Raw genomic sequence first — 17,664 nt, 5'->3', positions numbered from 1 at the left:
ATGAGGAACTGAATTTGATGTATTTGGATAAACTGTTTTTTCAGTATTTTCTGTATTAAAATAACAAATTCAGAGGAATCTGACGAGTCTGTTCTTGAGAAGTTTACTCTTTTTTTTCTTTTGCATGATGACACACTTCACACCTACCGCCTCCACTCTACCCAGTTCCCACACTCACAACAACATCCTTCTCTTTTTGTTAGTTTGCTGCATCATTTCTTAATAAAGTAAATGAATTAGATTGAGTTGTCATTTTATGAAAGCTTGTTTATTCGGTTCGTTCATAATCTATAAATTTCCTCTCAAAAACAAGAGTGCACCTTTAACATGATGGAAAGTTTGTAAAATACTAAAATGAGGAACTGGATTTGATGAATTTGGACAAACTTTTATGCAGAGTCAGTATTTTCTGTTATTAAAATAACAAATTAAGAGGAATTGGACGAGTCTGTTCTTGAGAAGTTCACACTTTTCTTTTGCATGATGTCACACTTCACACCTTCCGTCTCCACCAGTGCCCACAGCTCTCAGTGTGAAGCTAAATATGGTCTGTTAGTGATGACAGCGAGTACAAAACACTGAAACAGAGAAAGACTGATATTATTTTGAATATTTTGACGTGTATACAAGACTAACATCCCAACGAGAAGCAAGTCAAAGATCTGAGAGCTGTGAGAATGTCAACGTGTAGAATGCAGAACTGTTGAACTTCTGAAGACACATTAAAGCTGCAGTTTTGTCTCCTCCCAGTGGCAGAAAGGGTTCTCTACAATAAACTCCACAAAGCTCCTGCAGAAGCTCCTGTCATGTAGGTGATCACAATTTGATCTTAACTTCTTCTGAGTGATTGTGATTGAGACCAGCTGGTGACTTTTCTGGGCCACAAACACTACAATGGGAGAGTCTAAGTGGCTCAGCATTGATCTGAAAGAGCTCATTATTGATTTGAACAAGTCAGGAGAGACACTTGGAGCCATTTCAAAGAAGTTACAGGTCCAAAGATCAAGTATGAACGTCATGGTGTTACGACCCTAGAGGTCATAAATGTTACAATAATCCTCTGTTACCTGTGATTGGTTGCAGGTGTGTCAGAATGATTGCAGGTTGCCCCGGGGAGCTGATTGGCTGATGCCTTGGAGCCAGAGGTTTATAGTCCGGCTCCTCCCAGTTCCTGGAGGCTCTCCTCTGCTGTCCCAGACAACCAGCATGTGTGATTGTGGACAAACTGTGTTTGTCAGTAAAACTATGTAAAAATGCTTGGCTGCTGGTGGTGCTTGGGGGACGGGAAGAGGGGAGTCTCATTTTCATGTTGTGCCAGGGTTTCCCCGAGGCCCTGGTCATAACACATGGCACCATGAGGAATTCCTCTTTTCCACTGGTCTAAAATCCCACCAAGACCAGGCCTATGTCTTCAATGGGAAACTGTACACTCAGCATAAACCCATTATTACCATCCTGCGTCAATAAGGACATTCAGGAGTTTAGGGTGCACTCTGTTGTTGTTTTCTCTTCTGTTACAACTGCTTCTGGTAAATTCAGGATGTGACGTCGGCAACGTACAACGTAACGCTTCACATGAAAATCCCAGCTGGGCGGTCTTTACCTGAGTTTAAGAAACCTGCATGGACCCGTCATTCCTGCAAGTATTGAGTGGATTAATGAACATACTTTGCAGAAGGTCGACATCTTTATATCTTAAATCTCACAATTCTTAACCGTCTCATGTAATAATCGTATATTTTGAGATGCTGGGTTTTTTGGTTTTTGTCCTTGTCATCAAAACTAAAACAAAAGTATTTTTAACAAAAATATTTCACGTTATGAGAAATGAATCTAGAATATATGAAGGCTGACTCGTTGTTGTTGGGTATCACTACTACGATGGCCGTGTCATCATGGTGTTGGTGGGGTGGATGGGGGAGCAGTCCTGGGTGAAGAGCGAGTAGAGGAGTGGGCTGAGGACACACCCCTGTGGTGTGCCAGTGTTCAGGATGAGGGTGGATGATGTGCGGCCTCCCATCCTGACGTTTTGTGGTTTGTTGCTGAGGAAGTCCAGTATCCCGGTGCACAGTGAACTGTCTAAACACAGGCAGTGAAGTGAGTCTGATTAAAGTTCAGTATCTGACTTCTCTGATTCAAGATGTCGTCTTCCATCATATACAGAATATTTCTGTTGTACATGGTGTGCTGCAGCTCTTTCCTACACAACTGAGAGGTTCACTTCCTCTTTTCTGTGTTACCAGCTGAGTGTTTGGCAGCAGAATCAGTCTGGACTCCCGCCGCCGCTCGAGACGACAGCGTCAGCTATTTGAAACCGTCTACACGCTCACATGTTGGGAACTTGGCCACACGCAAAGTAAAAGAATAAAATGACAGTTTGTTTCTTCAAAAGCAATTCAACTTCTTCCCCAAAAACTACAGAATGCACCGTTAATGTGTAGTTTGTAAAGATATTGAAATGGGGAACTGAGTTTGATGACTTTGAACAAACAGTTAAACCACAAATGACACGAGAGTTAGCTGGTATCAGTTCCAGCAGCTCTATCTTTTTTTTCATCACTGGTGAGAACATGATGTCACCCTTCAAACCTATTGTCTCCACCCTGCCCAGTGCCCACACCCACATCCACATCCTTCCTTTTTCTGCTGCATCATTTATAAAAAAAGTCACTTGACTTCTCGGTGTGTCTCTTCTTGTTTTCGTGACCTTTGACAGTCGATGGTACCACTTTACTTTCCTTCATGAACAGTGTGAAGATGTGTTTGGTCACACTGGTGGGCAGATGGGTTTGTGGGATAACGTGATCTCTTGCCAGGCTTCAGGCTGTTGTCATTCAGCCAATCAGGTTCCGATGAAAAGGTTAGCATAGCTTCTTTAGCATCAGTTCTATCAGAACTGGAGGGTTTATTTCACTGACAGAAGAGCAGCGAACAACACTGATGGAAACATGTCTTCAGTCTTCTCTCAACTGACTCCAGGAAGGGTTGGATTCACCAGCTGACTCCGCTGGTGATGACGCTCTCCTGCTGTTGATCTGATTGGTTGAAGTGTGATAGACATGATGGTTCGTTCGTTCGTATTTTTTGAAAATGGCTGCCCTTTCCAACATCCCAGTCTCCAGGAGTTAATGTTGGCAGTTAACGTTTCTGCAAACCACAGATATGTCCAATGTTGACATTCATGCCAAACGTGTCGTATCAGGTTCATATTATATGTTTATTAGACTTTCGCATCAGGAGGTGGAGGTGTGGGTGGTGTTGTTACAGTCAACAAGGCTGCACGTGGGCGAGATTTCCAGCTGACCAAAGATGACTGATTTTCACAGGATGGCGGACGATCTCCAGTCATTTCTGTGGCGACAAGAACTGCTGGAAATCTCCCCACAGAGTGGAACGACAGTCTCATTGGCCTTTACTAACGACACCACCGTCTTCTCCACCTCCTGATGTGACAGACAGCTGAATGTGAAATGACATGTTTGGTACAGATGTCGACCTCGAGTCTCACCACTGGAGACAATCCAACTGTTTTTGTTGTGACCGAAACCGACTATTCTTCCATGAAGTTGAACCGTCTCCATTAGTGATTTCTGCGACCAAATCAGTGTTGATGTTTTACCAACCCTAACCAGTGCATGAACCCAGCTTTCAACCTAAACAACGGTAAAGTTGAAACGTTTAGTTTGAATTTTTGATGATTGGTCAGGTTTCTTTGTCTAATTATGTATTAGCAGCTTCTGTTTGGTGTGTACCTGAGGATGAACAGACAGCCATCACTGGATTACCTTTAAACTGAAGAAATATATATGGTGGCCACTTTGTTCGGTACACCTGTGACCTATAAAGGTTCTCAACCCAATCACCAGAACCCACAGACATGTTAAACATTTACGTTTCTTCATGTTTCTTTGCTGTGGCTTCACTTTGCTCGTGTTCTGGTGCCGATCGACACAATAAGCGTCAACTTTCTCTCCGACTCTGCAGCCCTCACCCAGCTCGTACACCACCACCGTCCTTACATCCACTTCCTGACATGAAAGTCAGCTCATGTCCAAGCGTGTGAAAGTGACATGACACGTATCATACGACCGTCAGTTCAGTATAGATGAGACAAACAAGCAGGCGTCATGAAGTTCGACGGGCACGTGACTCCAAACAAGCCTCAGTTGTTCCTCCATGAGGCCTGAGTGCACATATATTTGCAAAATACACAAATCAGCTCTCGAGACAGTTTCTTGAGCTGCTTCAGTATCAGATGATGCAATCATTTACTTATATAACACATACAAGTCGATTAAAACTTTATCTTTCTCTGGAATCTGTGATAAATGACTGACATCTGATGTAACTGTTTTTACTGACGAATAGGAAGCCTTGGTGTTCATTAGTCAAACAAAGACAGACACAGATAAAGACTCTGTGGCTTTGTGCTGTTATTGGAACATGTGTGAACACCCAGACAGCTGAGTTCCTGTTCTTAGCACAGATGGAAACTGTGGTCAGTTCAGTCGCTTCAGTCTGAGAGAAGATGAGGTTGAATATCTGCAGCTGCCTGCTGGTCTTTGTTCTGGGATGTAAAGTCACTGCAGGTAAGAACTTTTTATTAGATTCTGTTGGGTGTCGTCTGTCGTCAGCGTCGTTCAGAGTTGAAGTTTCATCGAGTTTGTGGTTCAACATCGACGTGAAGTTCACAAGAAGTCTGACAGCTCGTAGTCAAAGTGTCATAAAGTGGTTAACGTTACTTCAGGAAGTGCGTTAGAAGCTAGTCGCGATGTATTTACATTAATAAAGAGCAGAACTAAAGCTTTAACTGTTGTTCTCCAAACGTCTGACCTTCATCTGATCAGATATTTGATTGTTGCTTTTTTGCGGATAAAGAACTGAATCAATCAATCGATCTTTATTTGTACAACAGCGCCAACTCACAACAGAAGTCATGACACGTTACAAACTGAGCAGGTTCAGAACAAACTCCTGGATTCATTTATTCACAGAGATCCAACATTTCCCTCATGAGCACGAGGATCCAACAGCAGCATGAATAAAACTGACTCGTAACAGGAAGAAAACCTCGAGCACAACCGGACTCAATGCTGGGTGGTCCGTCTATGTGTCTCGATCAAATCTGGTCCAGTTTCTGTCAGAATGCCACCAGACACACAACATAACAAGAACTCATTTAGCTGCCAAAAGTAAAAGTACTCTGATATTGAATCACTTTTGAGCTTCCTGCAACATTAAAGATGCAGACAGATGTGTATTTTATTGTATATTGAGAATTGTTTCTTTTGCAGCAATAAAACATGAAGTAGTCCAGGAGAAGCAGTCAGTCTCTCTGCCTTGTCCTCACTCTGTGGAGAGTGAAGTGACGTGGAGCAGAGAAACGAACGGACACAGAGTTGACATTCTTACAACTGATGGTGACAGGGATAAGAAACACATTCCTGATCCAGGCAGACGATACAGTTCACTGGCAGATAAATCACTTCACATTCGCAGTGTTACCGTCTCAGACTCTGGAACATACTTCTGTAATAACGAAGCAGCTGTGGAGCTGACGGTGATCCCATCAGGTAACATCACACTTTGTTTCTCTTCTTGTTTCAACATCATGTTTCTTAGCTAAATGTTTAACAACTATATATATATATTACAGAATATAATGTTATCATTATTCATAACTTGGACACTTAGGACTTAAATTCATGCCACAGTGGACTGGCAGCAGCAGGTGATTCACTCCTGATGCTGTAGTGGAGAAGCCTGTTGTTGCACTTTAGCATTCAGGGTGAACTGCAACTTTAAATATGTTGTTTTAACAACCGACAGGACTGAATGATATCGTTGGGATCTGCAGGACCATCAGTTAGTTTGAGTCACACAGGTGATTATATTACTGGCTGCTAACTGATGGCATATTTTGGGACACTTTCCAGACGGTCTACTCTAATAACTCAGTCTTTGTTATTTATACAAGTTATTAAAAGCTAAAATAATGTATATCAGGCTTCAAATTAAACATAAAGAACATCATTTTACCAGAGACATACCGACAGATGATCTTTGAAGTTTGTTTTGATGTCCTTATCCTTATAGTTATAGTTCTTGGTGTGGACGGCCCATTACTATATTATTTTTTAAGTTACTTTATCTTTAAAACTGCATCAAACTGTCTCAGCTTCTATCTTCTTCTCTGAAACCTAATCCAAGAACTTAAACATGGAGGACATTTAGAATATGTAAAGAAAAAGGTGATGGCTTCTGTTGACTTCACCCTGAATACATGTGATAAGTTTATGGTTGCGCCCGAGTGATGATCATGATCATGTTTTGCTTGTTGTGTACGGGAACAATCAAACGTAACGCTACAGAGAAGACAAATGTCACTCTGAACTGTCCTCATGATGTTGGAGGATCACATGTTCCAACATGGAGCAAAGACGGGACTGAAATAAAACAAAGAAGGTTTTCCGTTTCACCTGTGGACAAGACATTGAGTATAAGAGATGTGAAGCTTAGCGACTCTGGACTTTACTACTGTGATGGAAAACCTGCTGTGTACCTGACTGTGATCAAAGGTGAGACATGCTACATTCATAGCTCAGCTAGTCGGCTGGTTATCTCAGCAGAACCAACATTGTTCTCCTGTAGAACAACGTGCCTAGTGTGAGTTCCTCTTTCTTATAATTACATCTGATCTGACAGTTGAGCTTTTAACAGTGAGTCTCTGTGTGATTGGATGAATAGCAGTGCTGGTCAGTGGATTTGTTACCTTTGAACAGAGGAAGCTAACTGTTTCCCCTGTTTCCAGTCTCAATAATGCTGAAATACAAAGTAAACATCATCTTCTGCATTCAGCTGCTTTATGTCGTGAAAGAAACTTCTGCTAAAACTCACACCTCAGAGAGGCTGAAGACTTTATAGTGTGTGAGTGTCTGATTTAGTCTCTGTGGTGAAGATGTTGTTGTGTTTGTGGTATAAATGTCCTCTGAACACTGAACGTACCGAGGCTTCACCTGAAATAACTCAACACCAACAACTTAAACTGCAGCTAAACCAACAAGAAGACAAACAGCAGCAACAACTGCAGCATTAACACCAGCAGAGAACACTGAGACACCTACAGCAACCAGACAAACAGGCAAGAAGGGAAAGAACAACAACAGGAAGATAAAAACAGGTTTTTATATTGGTGAAATCTAAAAGAGCTCAAACACAAATAAAAACCAACAGCATGAAGACGTGAGGAGTTATTCAAACAGATACAGATCTACAGTCAGTGCAGACATGTTTCTTTGACACTGTGTTAAAGTTAAAGTTTGTGGTCTAATAAAGGAAGTCGAGCGCACGACATGCTCTGAATGCCAGTTCAACTCAAGAGAACAAATGATCACAATAATGAAAGAAGTGTGTCTCAGACTAGAAAACGTCTTCATCAAGTCACTTAGAAACTATTTAATTACATTTATAACAATTAAATGTTTCCTGAAAGACTGTTTGAATTTGAAAGGTGAAGACTCGATACTATCGTGACTATAGTCTTAATTCAATTTGATTTAGAGAATTTAACATATCTTTTTCTCTCACTGAGATATCAGATGTCAAGATTCAATTATAGATCTAAAACTGGAGGAAAGATCTAAAGTTTGAGTTAGAACATCATTTTAAGATATTTACTACAGAGTCATGGATAATCTCTTAGTGTCAGGTCATTTAAACACAAGAACTTTATGATCGACTGTTGACACGTTTTAATTGCTTTTATATCTGAACTCAATACAACTCAATGGTCCATAGTTACTGATCAGGGCCCATATTCACAAAGAATCTTAAGGCTAAAAGTAGCTCCTAACAGGCGAATTTAGGAGCAACTCCTAAAAATAATGGGCGTGTCAGTTGTAACTTTAGGACTCCTAATTTTTGAAAATAAGAGTTATTCACAAAACATTTTAAGCCTAAAAGTAGCAGCTCAGTCTGGGAGACCTTAGAAGTAGTCCAGAGGACTCCTGACTCGCTAAGACCTGGTCACAGCCAAATGTTTTGGAGACGCTAAATGACAGGGAATTATTAAAACGATGTCAGATGGACCGTGAAGGGACTGAAGTTGTGGTTGAGTTGGTGAGGGACGCAATAACGTTCCCAACCAACCGAAACAATCCAATAACGCCGGAGTTAAAATGTTTGGCAACACTCCGGTGTTTGGCTACGGGGAAAATGCAGCTCTTCACCCGGGACTAGTATTACCTGGAGACCTCAAGTGATTTAGAAATGATCCCACCACGTCCGTGTTTCGTGCAGCGCATTCACACAGAATAAGCAAAGTCTGTGTTTTACTGAGATAATCCCCCGGGTCGATCGACCGAAGCCCTTGCTGGAGCAGCACAACAGTTAGATATGGATATTTTTAATATAATAACTGGTGAGCCTGTTGAAAGATGGAAACATGTTCCTTACCACATGCTGCCATGCATGTAATCCATCTAATCATCTTTTGAGATTTCGCTCTTCTGATGAGCCTCCTGAATTTGCACTCAAAATGCTGTCTAAACTTTCATTTATAATTCCAAACGCAGCCTCCATAATTATCAACTGGGAAAAAGGCAGAAAAAAGGTGGAAAACACAAAAAACCTTAAGAAAAACAAAAAACGACCCCAAATCACAGAGATGCCGATTCACACAGGACTGATATTATCACATGACCTCTGTGTTTGGTGAAATATGGTAGGTAATTTGCGATGGAATTTTTACTTTACAAATTACGGATATGGTAGATTCATCACAGACGACCTCCGCAATTATTACAAATTACTGGAGGTCCCCAGGTTATACTAGTCCTGTGTGAATAGGGCTTTTGTCAATCGGAAAAAGTTGCATTCCATCAATACACAAATTGTCTTTGACGCATGTTACAGTATACTGGACATTGTTGCGAAATGGCTCGGATCAACACACGATTCCCGAATTTTAATAGAGAGAGGTTTGACGCAGCTTTTCGAGCAAATTCCGCTTTTATTGGCAATTCACGTTTTTCATCGCAATCTTCTAATTTGTAGTTTTTGTCCGAAGCGTTTTTTTTGGGGGGGGGGCACTTAATTCTCATCATAAACACATTTCTTTATCCAATATCTTTTCATAGGCTTTGTCATGGGCTTATAGGCAACTTCCTTATTTTCACCACTTTTTAATGGGCTGCCCTGTCACTCAACAACCAATCACCGTTGTCACCGCTTCTAAGTGCGTCCTTATAAAATGACGTCATCCATAACAACAGAGAGTTACTTCTAGTTTAGGAGTTCACTGTTTTCATAACTAAAAGTAGGTCTCAGCGGCTTTGTGAATTACTCTTAAGAAACGACTCCTACATAAAAACTTTTAGTCCGATTTAGGAGTACTCCTAACGTTAGGATAAAAGTCTTTGTGAATACGGGCCCAGAACAATATAGGAGATATTCTGAATTAAGATTTTTAGTTCTCATGAATGTATTGTGGATTTGTTTAATGTACATTTTTATAAGTTTGATGGGATTTCCAAACTTAACTGAATCTTGTTTCTGCCCCACTCGCAAGGAAAAAAGAAAACCACACCACCACCAACAACTACGAAGCCGACTACGACTACGAAGCCGACTATGAAGCCGACTATGAAGCCGACTACGAAGCCGACGCCGACGCCGACTACGAAGCCGACTACGACTATGAAGCCGACGCCGACTACGAAGCCGACTACGACTATGACTACGAAGCCGACGCCGACTACGAAGCCGACTACGACTACGACTATGAAGCCGACTACGACTACGAAGCCGACTATGACGAAACTTACTAATACAACATCACCATGGTCAAGCACAAGTAGGTCTACAATGATGATCCGAAGTCTTACCAAGTCTTACTGAGTTATTAATTCTTACTTTGTCTTCCAGTTGCTCCTACAGACCATCAATTGACTCTAACTTTGGTGATTGGCATCGTTGTCCCTTTGCTCCTCATCATCCTCCTCCTCATCTTCTACCTGATTCATAGATGCAGGTTTAAAAGACGAGGTAAATAAAACCTGACACAGTATGAGTGTAACATTTTCTGCACACTTTAATATGTTAATTTATGTTTTAATAATTAATTTGTAGAAATGACATCAGAAAGTCAGATACAGGTTATAACTCAGATATGTTTTTGTGTCAGTTGATTATTACTCAACAGATGATCAGTTCTGTGTCCTTCACACTCTTTTTCACAGGAACTGAGGAAAGATGCCACGTCTATGATGAGATACAGGGTGAAGCAGAGTTTCAGGTTACAAACGGTGAGAAATAAGAAGTGTTTCATTCTATAAAAAACTTCCTCCTTTATGGGCATAGAATAGTGCCATAAATCGCGCGCGCAATAAAACATCCACGCGCACAAATCAAACACCCGCGAGCGCATTTTTTCTTCCCCGAGCGCTTTTCCAAGCACTGGCGAGCTTTTTTTCATCCTGCATCTCTGCCCCCTGGAGCAATATTGTGGCCTGCGAGGAGAAAAACAGCTCGAGCGTGCGCAGAGTCCGCTCGCAATACTTTCCCCTGCTCGCGCACGCAGACTGCTCGCTCGCGCACCACTCCTCTCCTCGCTCGGGAAAACTGTCACTTTGCTCGTGCGCGAGTGATTTTTTTTAATGGGCGTTTTTGTCAGTAAGGGGGCGGGCCTTGGGGGCATGCCAATCACCACTGTATCCCTGAATAATTGGTTGAGCGTATTGGCCAATCAGATAGCAGGGTACGGTAACACCACTAGGACAAACGGGACAAACCACACAGCCCTGAATGCCTGAATGATAAGTATTGCGATTTGGTGTCCTGACTTGAATGTTTGCAAAATGTCACACAGAGCAATGAACTTCAGTATGTTGGTCTGAGTGCTGTCTTGTCCTGTTTCCATCGTTGACATTAATCTGATAAAATGCTGATCATTTTTTGTAACTTGGACCCTGTTGCACACAGACATTTTTTATTTTGGTAACACTGTATTGTTCATATTCTCGATCTAAAATATTAAACGTAATAATAATAATAATAATAAAGATAGAAGGCCTGTAGTTAATAATAGGCGTCAGCAACTCTCGATATGAGAGCAGCACATAAGCCTATGTCCAGATGCAGATGTGTGTCAATATAGTAGGCTATTTCTCTATATGGGAGAGGCTTTTATTTAATTCCGAACAAATCTTATGCTCAGCAAAGATGGAAAATTATAATATAATCAACTCATTATTACTGTTTAAAAGAGTAATAGAGAGAAAGAGCCGGATCTGGAGCACACATTCATTTAAGTTTACTAGCGATTAAACTAATAATAATAATAATAATAAATAAATGTGTTGCTCCGGCCACAGACTGTAGCCATACAGGCTCCAGCTCTTTCCTTGGGTCAGTCCGAGCTCTCAATGGTCAGGCTCGAACAACTCTGTCCAGACGTGCTGGGTCAAGAAAAAAAAAAAAAAAAGAAAAAGAGGTGTTAACAGGCAGCGAGTGCTGTCAGCAAACAGACATGTTTCCAAACATAAATCAGCATTTCATTAAGAACATGCAGCCAAGCAGCGATTCGGATCGAAAACATTAATAACCTCGAAACAGACCCGGCTTCTAATTGAGGCCGGCTATTTTTTACTCAAACTTGTATCCAGACCTGGTCCAGTAGAGGACAGCGTCGCAGACTGGGATCAGTATTTGAGTGTACGCTGCTGACCAAATTGCAATTGTCTTGGCATTAAAGAGGATGGGAGAAGTGACGGCAAATAAACTACTCGTTCATGCATTAAAACAGGACCAGGCACTGAGATTTCATATAAGCTGTTGTTAAGCCCCATACAGTTCATGCAGTAAATAGGGCAACGATTAGCCTACTACAGGTCTACAGAACAAAAGACGAGTTAGGCAAAGATGGCCATGGACACTCTTTTTAAGAGACACAAGATTGATGTACAGAATAAGAAATAATGTAAAATGATGAGACTGTCGTGCAGGTGGCAGTATGCATCTGACAATTGTTCGTGTTCCGTCAGTAACCGTGGCCGACTGCAAGGAGGTAACGTTAATCTCGTATCTAAGAAAAGCATAGCTTGCCGTATCATTTATTTTGATTGACAGACAATACAGATACTTTATTACATTTGAGACAAACTGCTTGTAAAAATGGGCTGTACAAATGAAATTGCCTTGCCTTTTAATGACTACACAAAAACGTGCACAAAATCTTCACCAGACAAAAATAATATGCGGTTGTTATTATTATCACTGGTTGATGTCATTTGATTTAGCATTTCTAAACAAAAGTTGTGTTGGCTTCACAATATCTTTTGAGCTTTTCCCATGTGAGAGTCTTTGAACATCCTACATGTCAGCTGTCTGTGTGAATGGACAGTACATGATTGATAATATCTACTGTCAAACAGCTGCAGAAAGAAAGCTGGCAGCGACTGTATGAACAAGTAAAGAGATTGAGAAGAACGGCTGACTGTTTTACTAACTTCAAGTGTCACTGTCTTTTTTAACACTATATGTCTTATCGCTGCTTAATGAAGAAAATTAGACTTATACAGTGTTTAACCACTGTTAACCGTTATGTCACAAGCAACTCTGCCTTCGACTCCCTGCAGGCCTTCATATCTGCTCTGCTCACAGAGCAGCTGATTTCAAAATCTCGAAGGACAGAAAGGGAAAAACTTAATGTAACTACGTTAATATCAAAGCCTCTAAAATGATGAATATACAGCTAATATAATTGACTTAGAACAACAGAAGGAGGATAAATACAATGGTTCAGTTTAACCAGGATAAAGATCCACATTATCTGTCTTTTCAAATACACCATGCTTATGAATAAAAATAATCTTATTAAAATAATAGATGTAGTTTAAGGGACAGTATATGTATAACGACTTCTGTTTGTGTTTCTGTTGTATGTCTTAAGTCTGATAATAGTCCTGATGATGTCATTGTGCGTCTTAGTGATGTCATCAGGGTTTTTAAATGGAGAGTCTGAACTACAAACTATGATGCATAGTTAAGAGGAAGCTGACACGTACCAGACAAGAAGGATCGAATGTTTTAAGAGCCCAACTCTTACTGGTGGCTAAAGCTGGAAAATAATTTTTTTAATATTACGTTTATAATTTTCAGGGAGAAAGAAGTAGCCTAGATCGAGAATATAAACAATACAGTTTTACCAAAATAAAAAATGTCTGTGTGCAACAGGGTCCAAGTTACAAAAAATGATCAGCATTTTATCAGATTAATGTCAACGATGGAAACAGGACAAGACAGCACTCAGACAAACATACTGAAGTTCATTGCTCTGTGTGACATTTTGCAAACATTCAAGTCAGGACACCAAATTGCAATACTTATCATTCAGGCATTCAGGGCTGTGTGGTTTGTCCCGTTTGTCCTAGTGGTGTTACCGTACCCTGCTATCTGATTGGCCAATACGCTCAACCAATTATTCAGGGATACAATGGTGATTGGCATGCCCCCAAGGCCCGCCCCCTTACTGACAAAAACGCCCATTGAAAAAAATCAAAGTTTTTCCCGAGCGAGGAGAGGAGTGGTGCGCGAGCGAGCAGTCTGCGCGTGCGCGCAAGCAAGGGAAAGTATTGCGAACTGACTCTACGCACGCTCGAGCTGTTTTTCACCTCGCAGGCCACAATATTGCTCCAGGGGGCAGAGATGCAGGATGAAAAAAAGCTCGCCAGTGCTTGGAAAAGCGCTCAGGGAAAAAAATGCGCTCGCGGATGTTTGATTTTTGATTTGATTTGATGTTTGATTTATGGCAGTATTCTATGCCCATACTCCTTCCTCTTTCTGTGAGGATCCAGACTGATGTGAAATGAAATCCCACACTGAGGGATTTGTGCTGAGTTTCCTAAAGTACACAGATGGTGGCCAACCTGATTTATATGACTTGAACCAAATAAGATGTATTAATGTATGTAAGTACCACTTCATATATACAAATGAGTATTCTTCTATTTTTGATTCTTCCTGCAGGTGTAGAACGAGTCCCTGTACCTACAGATGCATACTGCATGGTAGAATGTCCAGGTAAATAATTCAACTTGTCTCCACTACCTTTACAAAGCGTCAAAAAAAGTTGCTTGTTTAGTGCAGATGACTTCACGATTCCACCAGATGAGTGTCCGCGGTGTGGCGGAGCTGATGGTTTCACTGTAGTCTATCTGTCAACCTCTGCCAGATCCGCTGCGCTGCGTATCTGCTCCGTCCAGCTCCGGCAGTCTGAAGCCCTCACAAACGATACACAGGACTTCTATTTCTGGTGGATGCCGGAGCACGACAGCTGAATTTAGCACCGAGCAGACAGGAAGTCACGTACAGAAACAACGACTGCTGTGTCTCACTTCAGGTCTTCATCCTTCAGAGGAGCATTTGAAGGCCAATTATGTCACAATGCCGCCTGAAGGCTGTCCCAATCTGAAGTCTCCTCCAGATGCTCCTTTTTTACCCTGTTTTTTAGAGGATGCATTGCTACTATCTTCGTGGCCTCACATATCCCAAGATTCTTTGCATGCCCAAAAGAAGAAGAAAGAAAGAAAGAGAGAAAATGGCGACATCGCGTGGCGTAGATCGTCACTTTCGCGGGCCTGGGCGGCAGAAATCATGACATAAGGGTAAAACATCTGGTAACGCAACCAGGAAATGCTCCAAATGCTAGACCGTCACATTTAACAACGGCTGACGAGGTTAACAAGGTCTCTCTGAAGGACTCGCCTTCAAAGACCACAAAGGCCGAGTCCTTCAGAGGATGCAGACCCTGAACTGAGACACAGCAAATATCTCAAAAAAGAGACAGACACAAGCTCTTCTAATAATCCTTCGGTCGGGAACACTTCATGTTGTTGTTTTTATAGCACATACCTATAACTGTGGCAGCAAGTGGTTATGTGATTATCGTGGGAACTCCTCGGTCTCGTGACGCCAGTTGTCCGACCGTACTCGGCGTGGTGGACTCGAAACACAAACGTGGTGGAGCAAAACCAGACCGGAGCCGTAACGCACTGTATACGTATCTTGTGGAATCTCGGGATGAGAGTTCATCAAAACGCAACACAATGTTTATTTTCTAGAAGTTCTTTGTTGCTTGCAAGTGAGAGCGTGAATAGATGATGACTGAAGAGAGGATAGAAAACAATACACTCAGTTGTAACAGTCACAATATCACATATGATCTCTATCAAAACGTTATTCAAATCATCTCCACATCCGTCTCATGATACACATGAACTTATTATACACTTCAACCATTGTTGTGTGTCAAACGTCAACCGAAGGTCAAAACACTTTCACACAGAAGAGGTTTCACCGACCCCCATTCATACTGCAACCACAAAACTATCACATGATTTCACTTTACATAAATAATAATGTATCTATATTGTTAAGTTTCATATGTAAGAACAACATATCAAAATAAGAAGGGACATTTGAACATTTCTCTCACAATCCCAAAGAATATTATGTTGACTTACCATCCCTGACATTCATGACACAATAGTTGTCTCATAATTAGCATTTCTTTATATCATAATTATAAGATTTGCCCAGTGAACAAGAGGCCTAAATAGATGAGAATGCGTTAGATGAAAGTTCATACAATTTTTCAGGTTACAGGACATTATGGTTACGAAAGAGTTGTTGTCTCTAGGGCTAGCTCGTTAGCATGCTAACCTTAATTGTAAGTTGGTTCTAATTTATAGTTTTTGCTTCTAAATGTTTTAATAGGTGGATCAAACCCAAATGATGCCACATATTACACCATCCCCGACCTTCAACCGATGAAAAAGGCGACCGGTAAAGACTTTATAGACATTTATAACCCAATATTCTGTTGATATACTTCTGAAGACAAAACAGTTCATATTCATCATATTATCATTTTTCCTCACAGAAACATCTGGACCTAACGAGTCCCCGTACTCTGAGATCTGTGAGCCTTTCACCGGTGGAAATAATAATAAAGGTAACTTTAAGCTTCAGCTCCTCTGTGAAGTTTATAACATGAGATGCTAAACGAGGCCGATTGTATTTTTTGTCATTCCAAATAAAGCAAAATAAAACGAGAGAACGAACAAAGTGGAAATCTACAAAAACTACCGATGGGAATTTTCCATTCAAACGACCATTTGAGTGTAAAATTTGAGATAACAGGAATAAAAGTCTACATCATCAAATAATGAATGAAAAGGAATTTTTCTGTGATTTTCTCTGGATCCACAGGTTCTTCACAGCCGACTGACAACACGTACTGTTTACTGCAGAACCCCAAAACATCTGGAAAGCATCCAAAGTGACCAATCAGCTGTTTGTGATGTCAGACATGACTTCGGTTGATGATGTCAGTTGTTTTATTTAAATTGTGAACATGTATAATATTTTGACTTGTGTTTTATGTAAATATTAGATAGATACATTTTTTTACAATACAACATTTGTTATTTTTAGATTCTTACCTGTTGAAACCGACCCAGTCTGCAGAATAAATGTTTGTACAGTTCTGGAAAACCGCAAATAAGCTTTTACATTTCTTTATGTTGCAACTTCACGCTTGTTTAAATTTGTATTTCTCACTCGTCACAATGTTGTGCTGATGTTCTGGTTTGATTTGGACAGAAAAAACACCTCATCACATCGTGGTTTGGCTTAAAGTACCTGCTCTGGTCGCTACAAACTTGTCTGAAAATGTTCCAGAGTTTCCTTAACGACGCCTTTTTCGGTTGCCATAAACGCAACTACAGATGGCCCAACTTCAGGCAAAGAAATATCCAGTTTTGATGCCACATATACGGCTGAAAATAACCAGCAGTCTCTGTTAAAACACCCAGATTTGTTCACCAGATACACGACTGGAGATGTACTGACATGTCCTTACAAATATCCACTGATGTTACTCTTACATCACAAACATCCAGTAGTTTCACACTGCAGTGTCACACACCCACACACAGTCAACACAGTTCAGGTCTGCATCCTTAAGAGGAGCATTTGAAGGCTGTCCCAGTCTGAAGGCTCCTCCAGATGCTCCTTCTTTACCCTGTTTTTGGAGGATGCGCCGCTACGATCCTTCGTGGTCTCACATATCCCAAGATTCTTTGGGCTCCCCGAAAAAGAAGAAAGAAAGAGAGAAAATGGCGACATCATGTGGTGTAGATCGTCACTTTCGTGGGCCTGGGTGTGAACAACCAGACAGCTGAGTTTCTGTTCTCAGCACAGATAGAAACTGTGGTCAGTTCAGTCGCTTCAGTCTGAGAGAAGATGAGGTTGAATATCTGCAGCTGCCTGCTGGTCTTTGTTCTGGGATGTAAAGTCACTGCAGGTAAGAACATCTTATTCGATTCTGTTCGGTGTCGTCTGTTGTCAGTGTCGTTCAGAGTTGTAGTTTCATCAAGTGTTTTAAGTTTGTAGTTCAACATCAACGTGAAGTTCACAAGTAGTCTGACAGCTCGTAGTCAAAGTGTCATAAAGTGGTTAACATCAGTTCAGGAAGTGCGTTAGAAGCTAGTCCCGATGTATTTACATTAATAAAGAGCAGAACTAAAACTTTAACTGTTGTTCTCCAAACGTCTGACCTTTATCTGATCAGATATCTGATTGTTGCTTTTTTGCGGATAAAGA

The 17,664-nt window shown here is 41.0% G+C and overlaps 1 protein-coding gene across 2 annotated transcripts; it reads left to right on the top strand.

Moving 5' to 3' along the window:
- Nucleotides 1–4,469: 4,469 nt before the first annotated feature.
- On the top strand, nt 4,470–16,561 carry LOC115577285 (sialomucin core protein 24-like). Of its 2 annotated transcripts, XM_030410279.1 has the most exons (9): nt 4,470–4,589; nt 5,295–5,573; nt 9,569–9,853; nt 9,925–10,044; nt 10,239–10,304; nt 14,026–14,079; nt 15,775–15,843; nt 15,941–16,012; nt 16,270–16,561. In XM_030410279.1, exons 1-9 carry the CDS (start codon nt 4,529–4,531, stop codon nt 16,341–16,343), a joined length of 1,080 nt encoding a protein of 359 aa, XP_030266139.1. In that variant the 5' UTR covers nt 4,470–4,528; the 3' UTR covers nt 16,344–16,561. The 2 variants fall into 2 exon arrangements, with proteins under 2 accessions (XP_030266139.1, XP_030266149.1); XM_030410289.1 differs by lacking the exons at nt 4,470–4,589; nt 5,295–5,573 and adding an exon at nt 6,311–6,578.
- The last annotated feature ends 1,103 nt before the right edge of the window (nt 16,562–17,664 follow it).

This window comes from Sparus aurata, chromosome 3, assembly GCF_900880675.1.
Source record: "Sparus aurata chromosome 3, fSpaAur1.1, whole genome shotgun sequence".
Classification (NCBI taxonomy): domain Eukaryota; kingdom Metazoa; phylum Chordata; class Actinopteri; order Spariformes; family Sparidae; genus Sparus; species Sparus aurata.
This window is presented reverse-complemented; position numbering and strand designations above follow the sequence as displayed.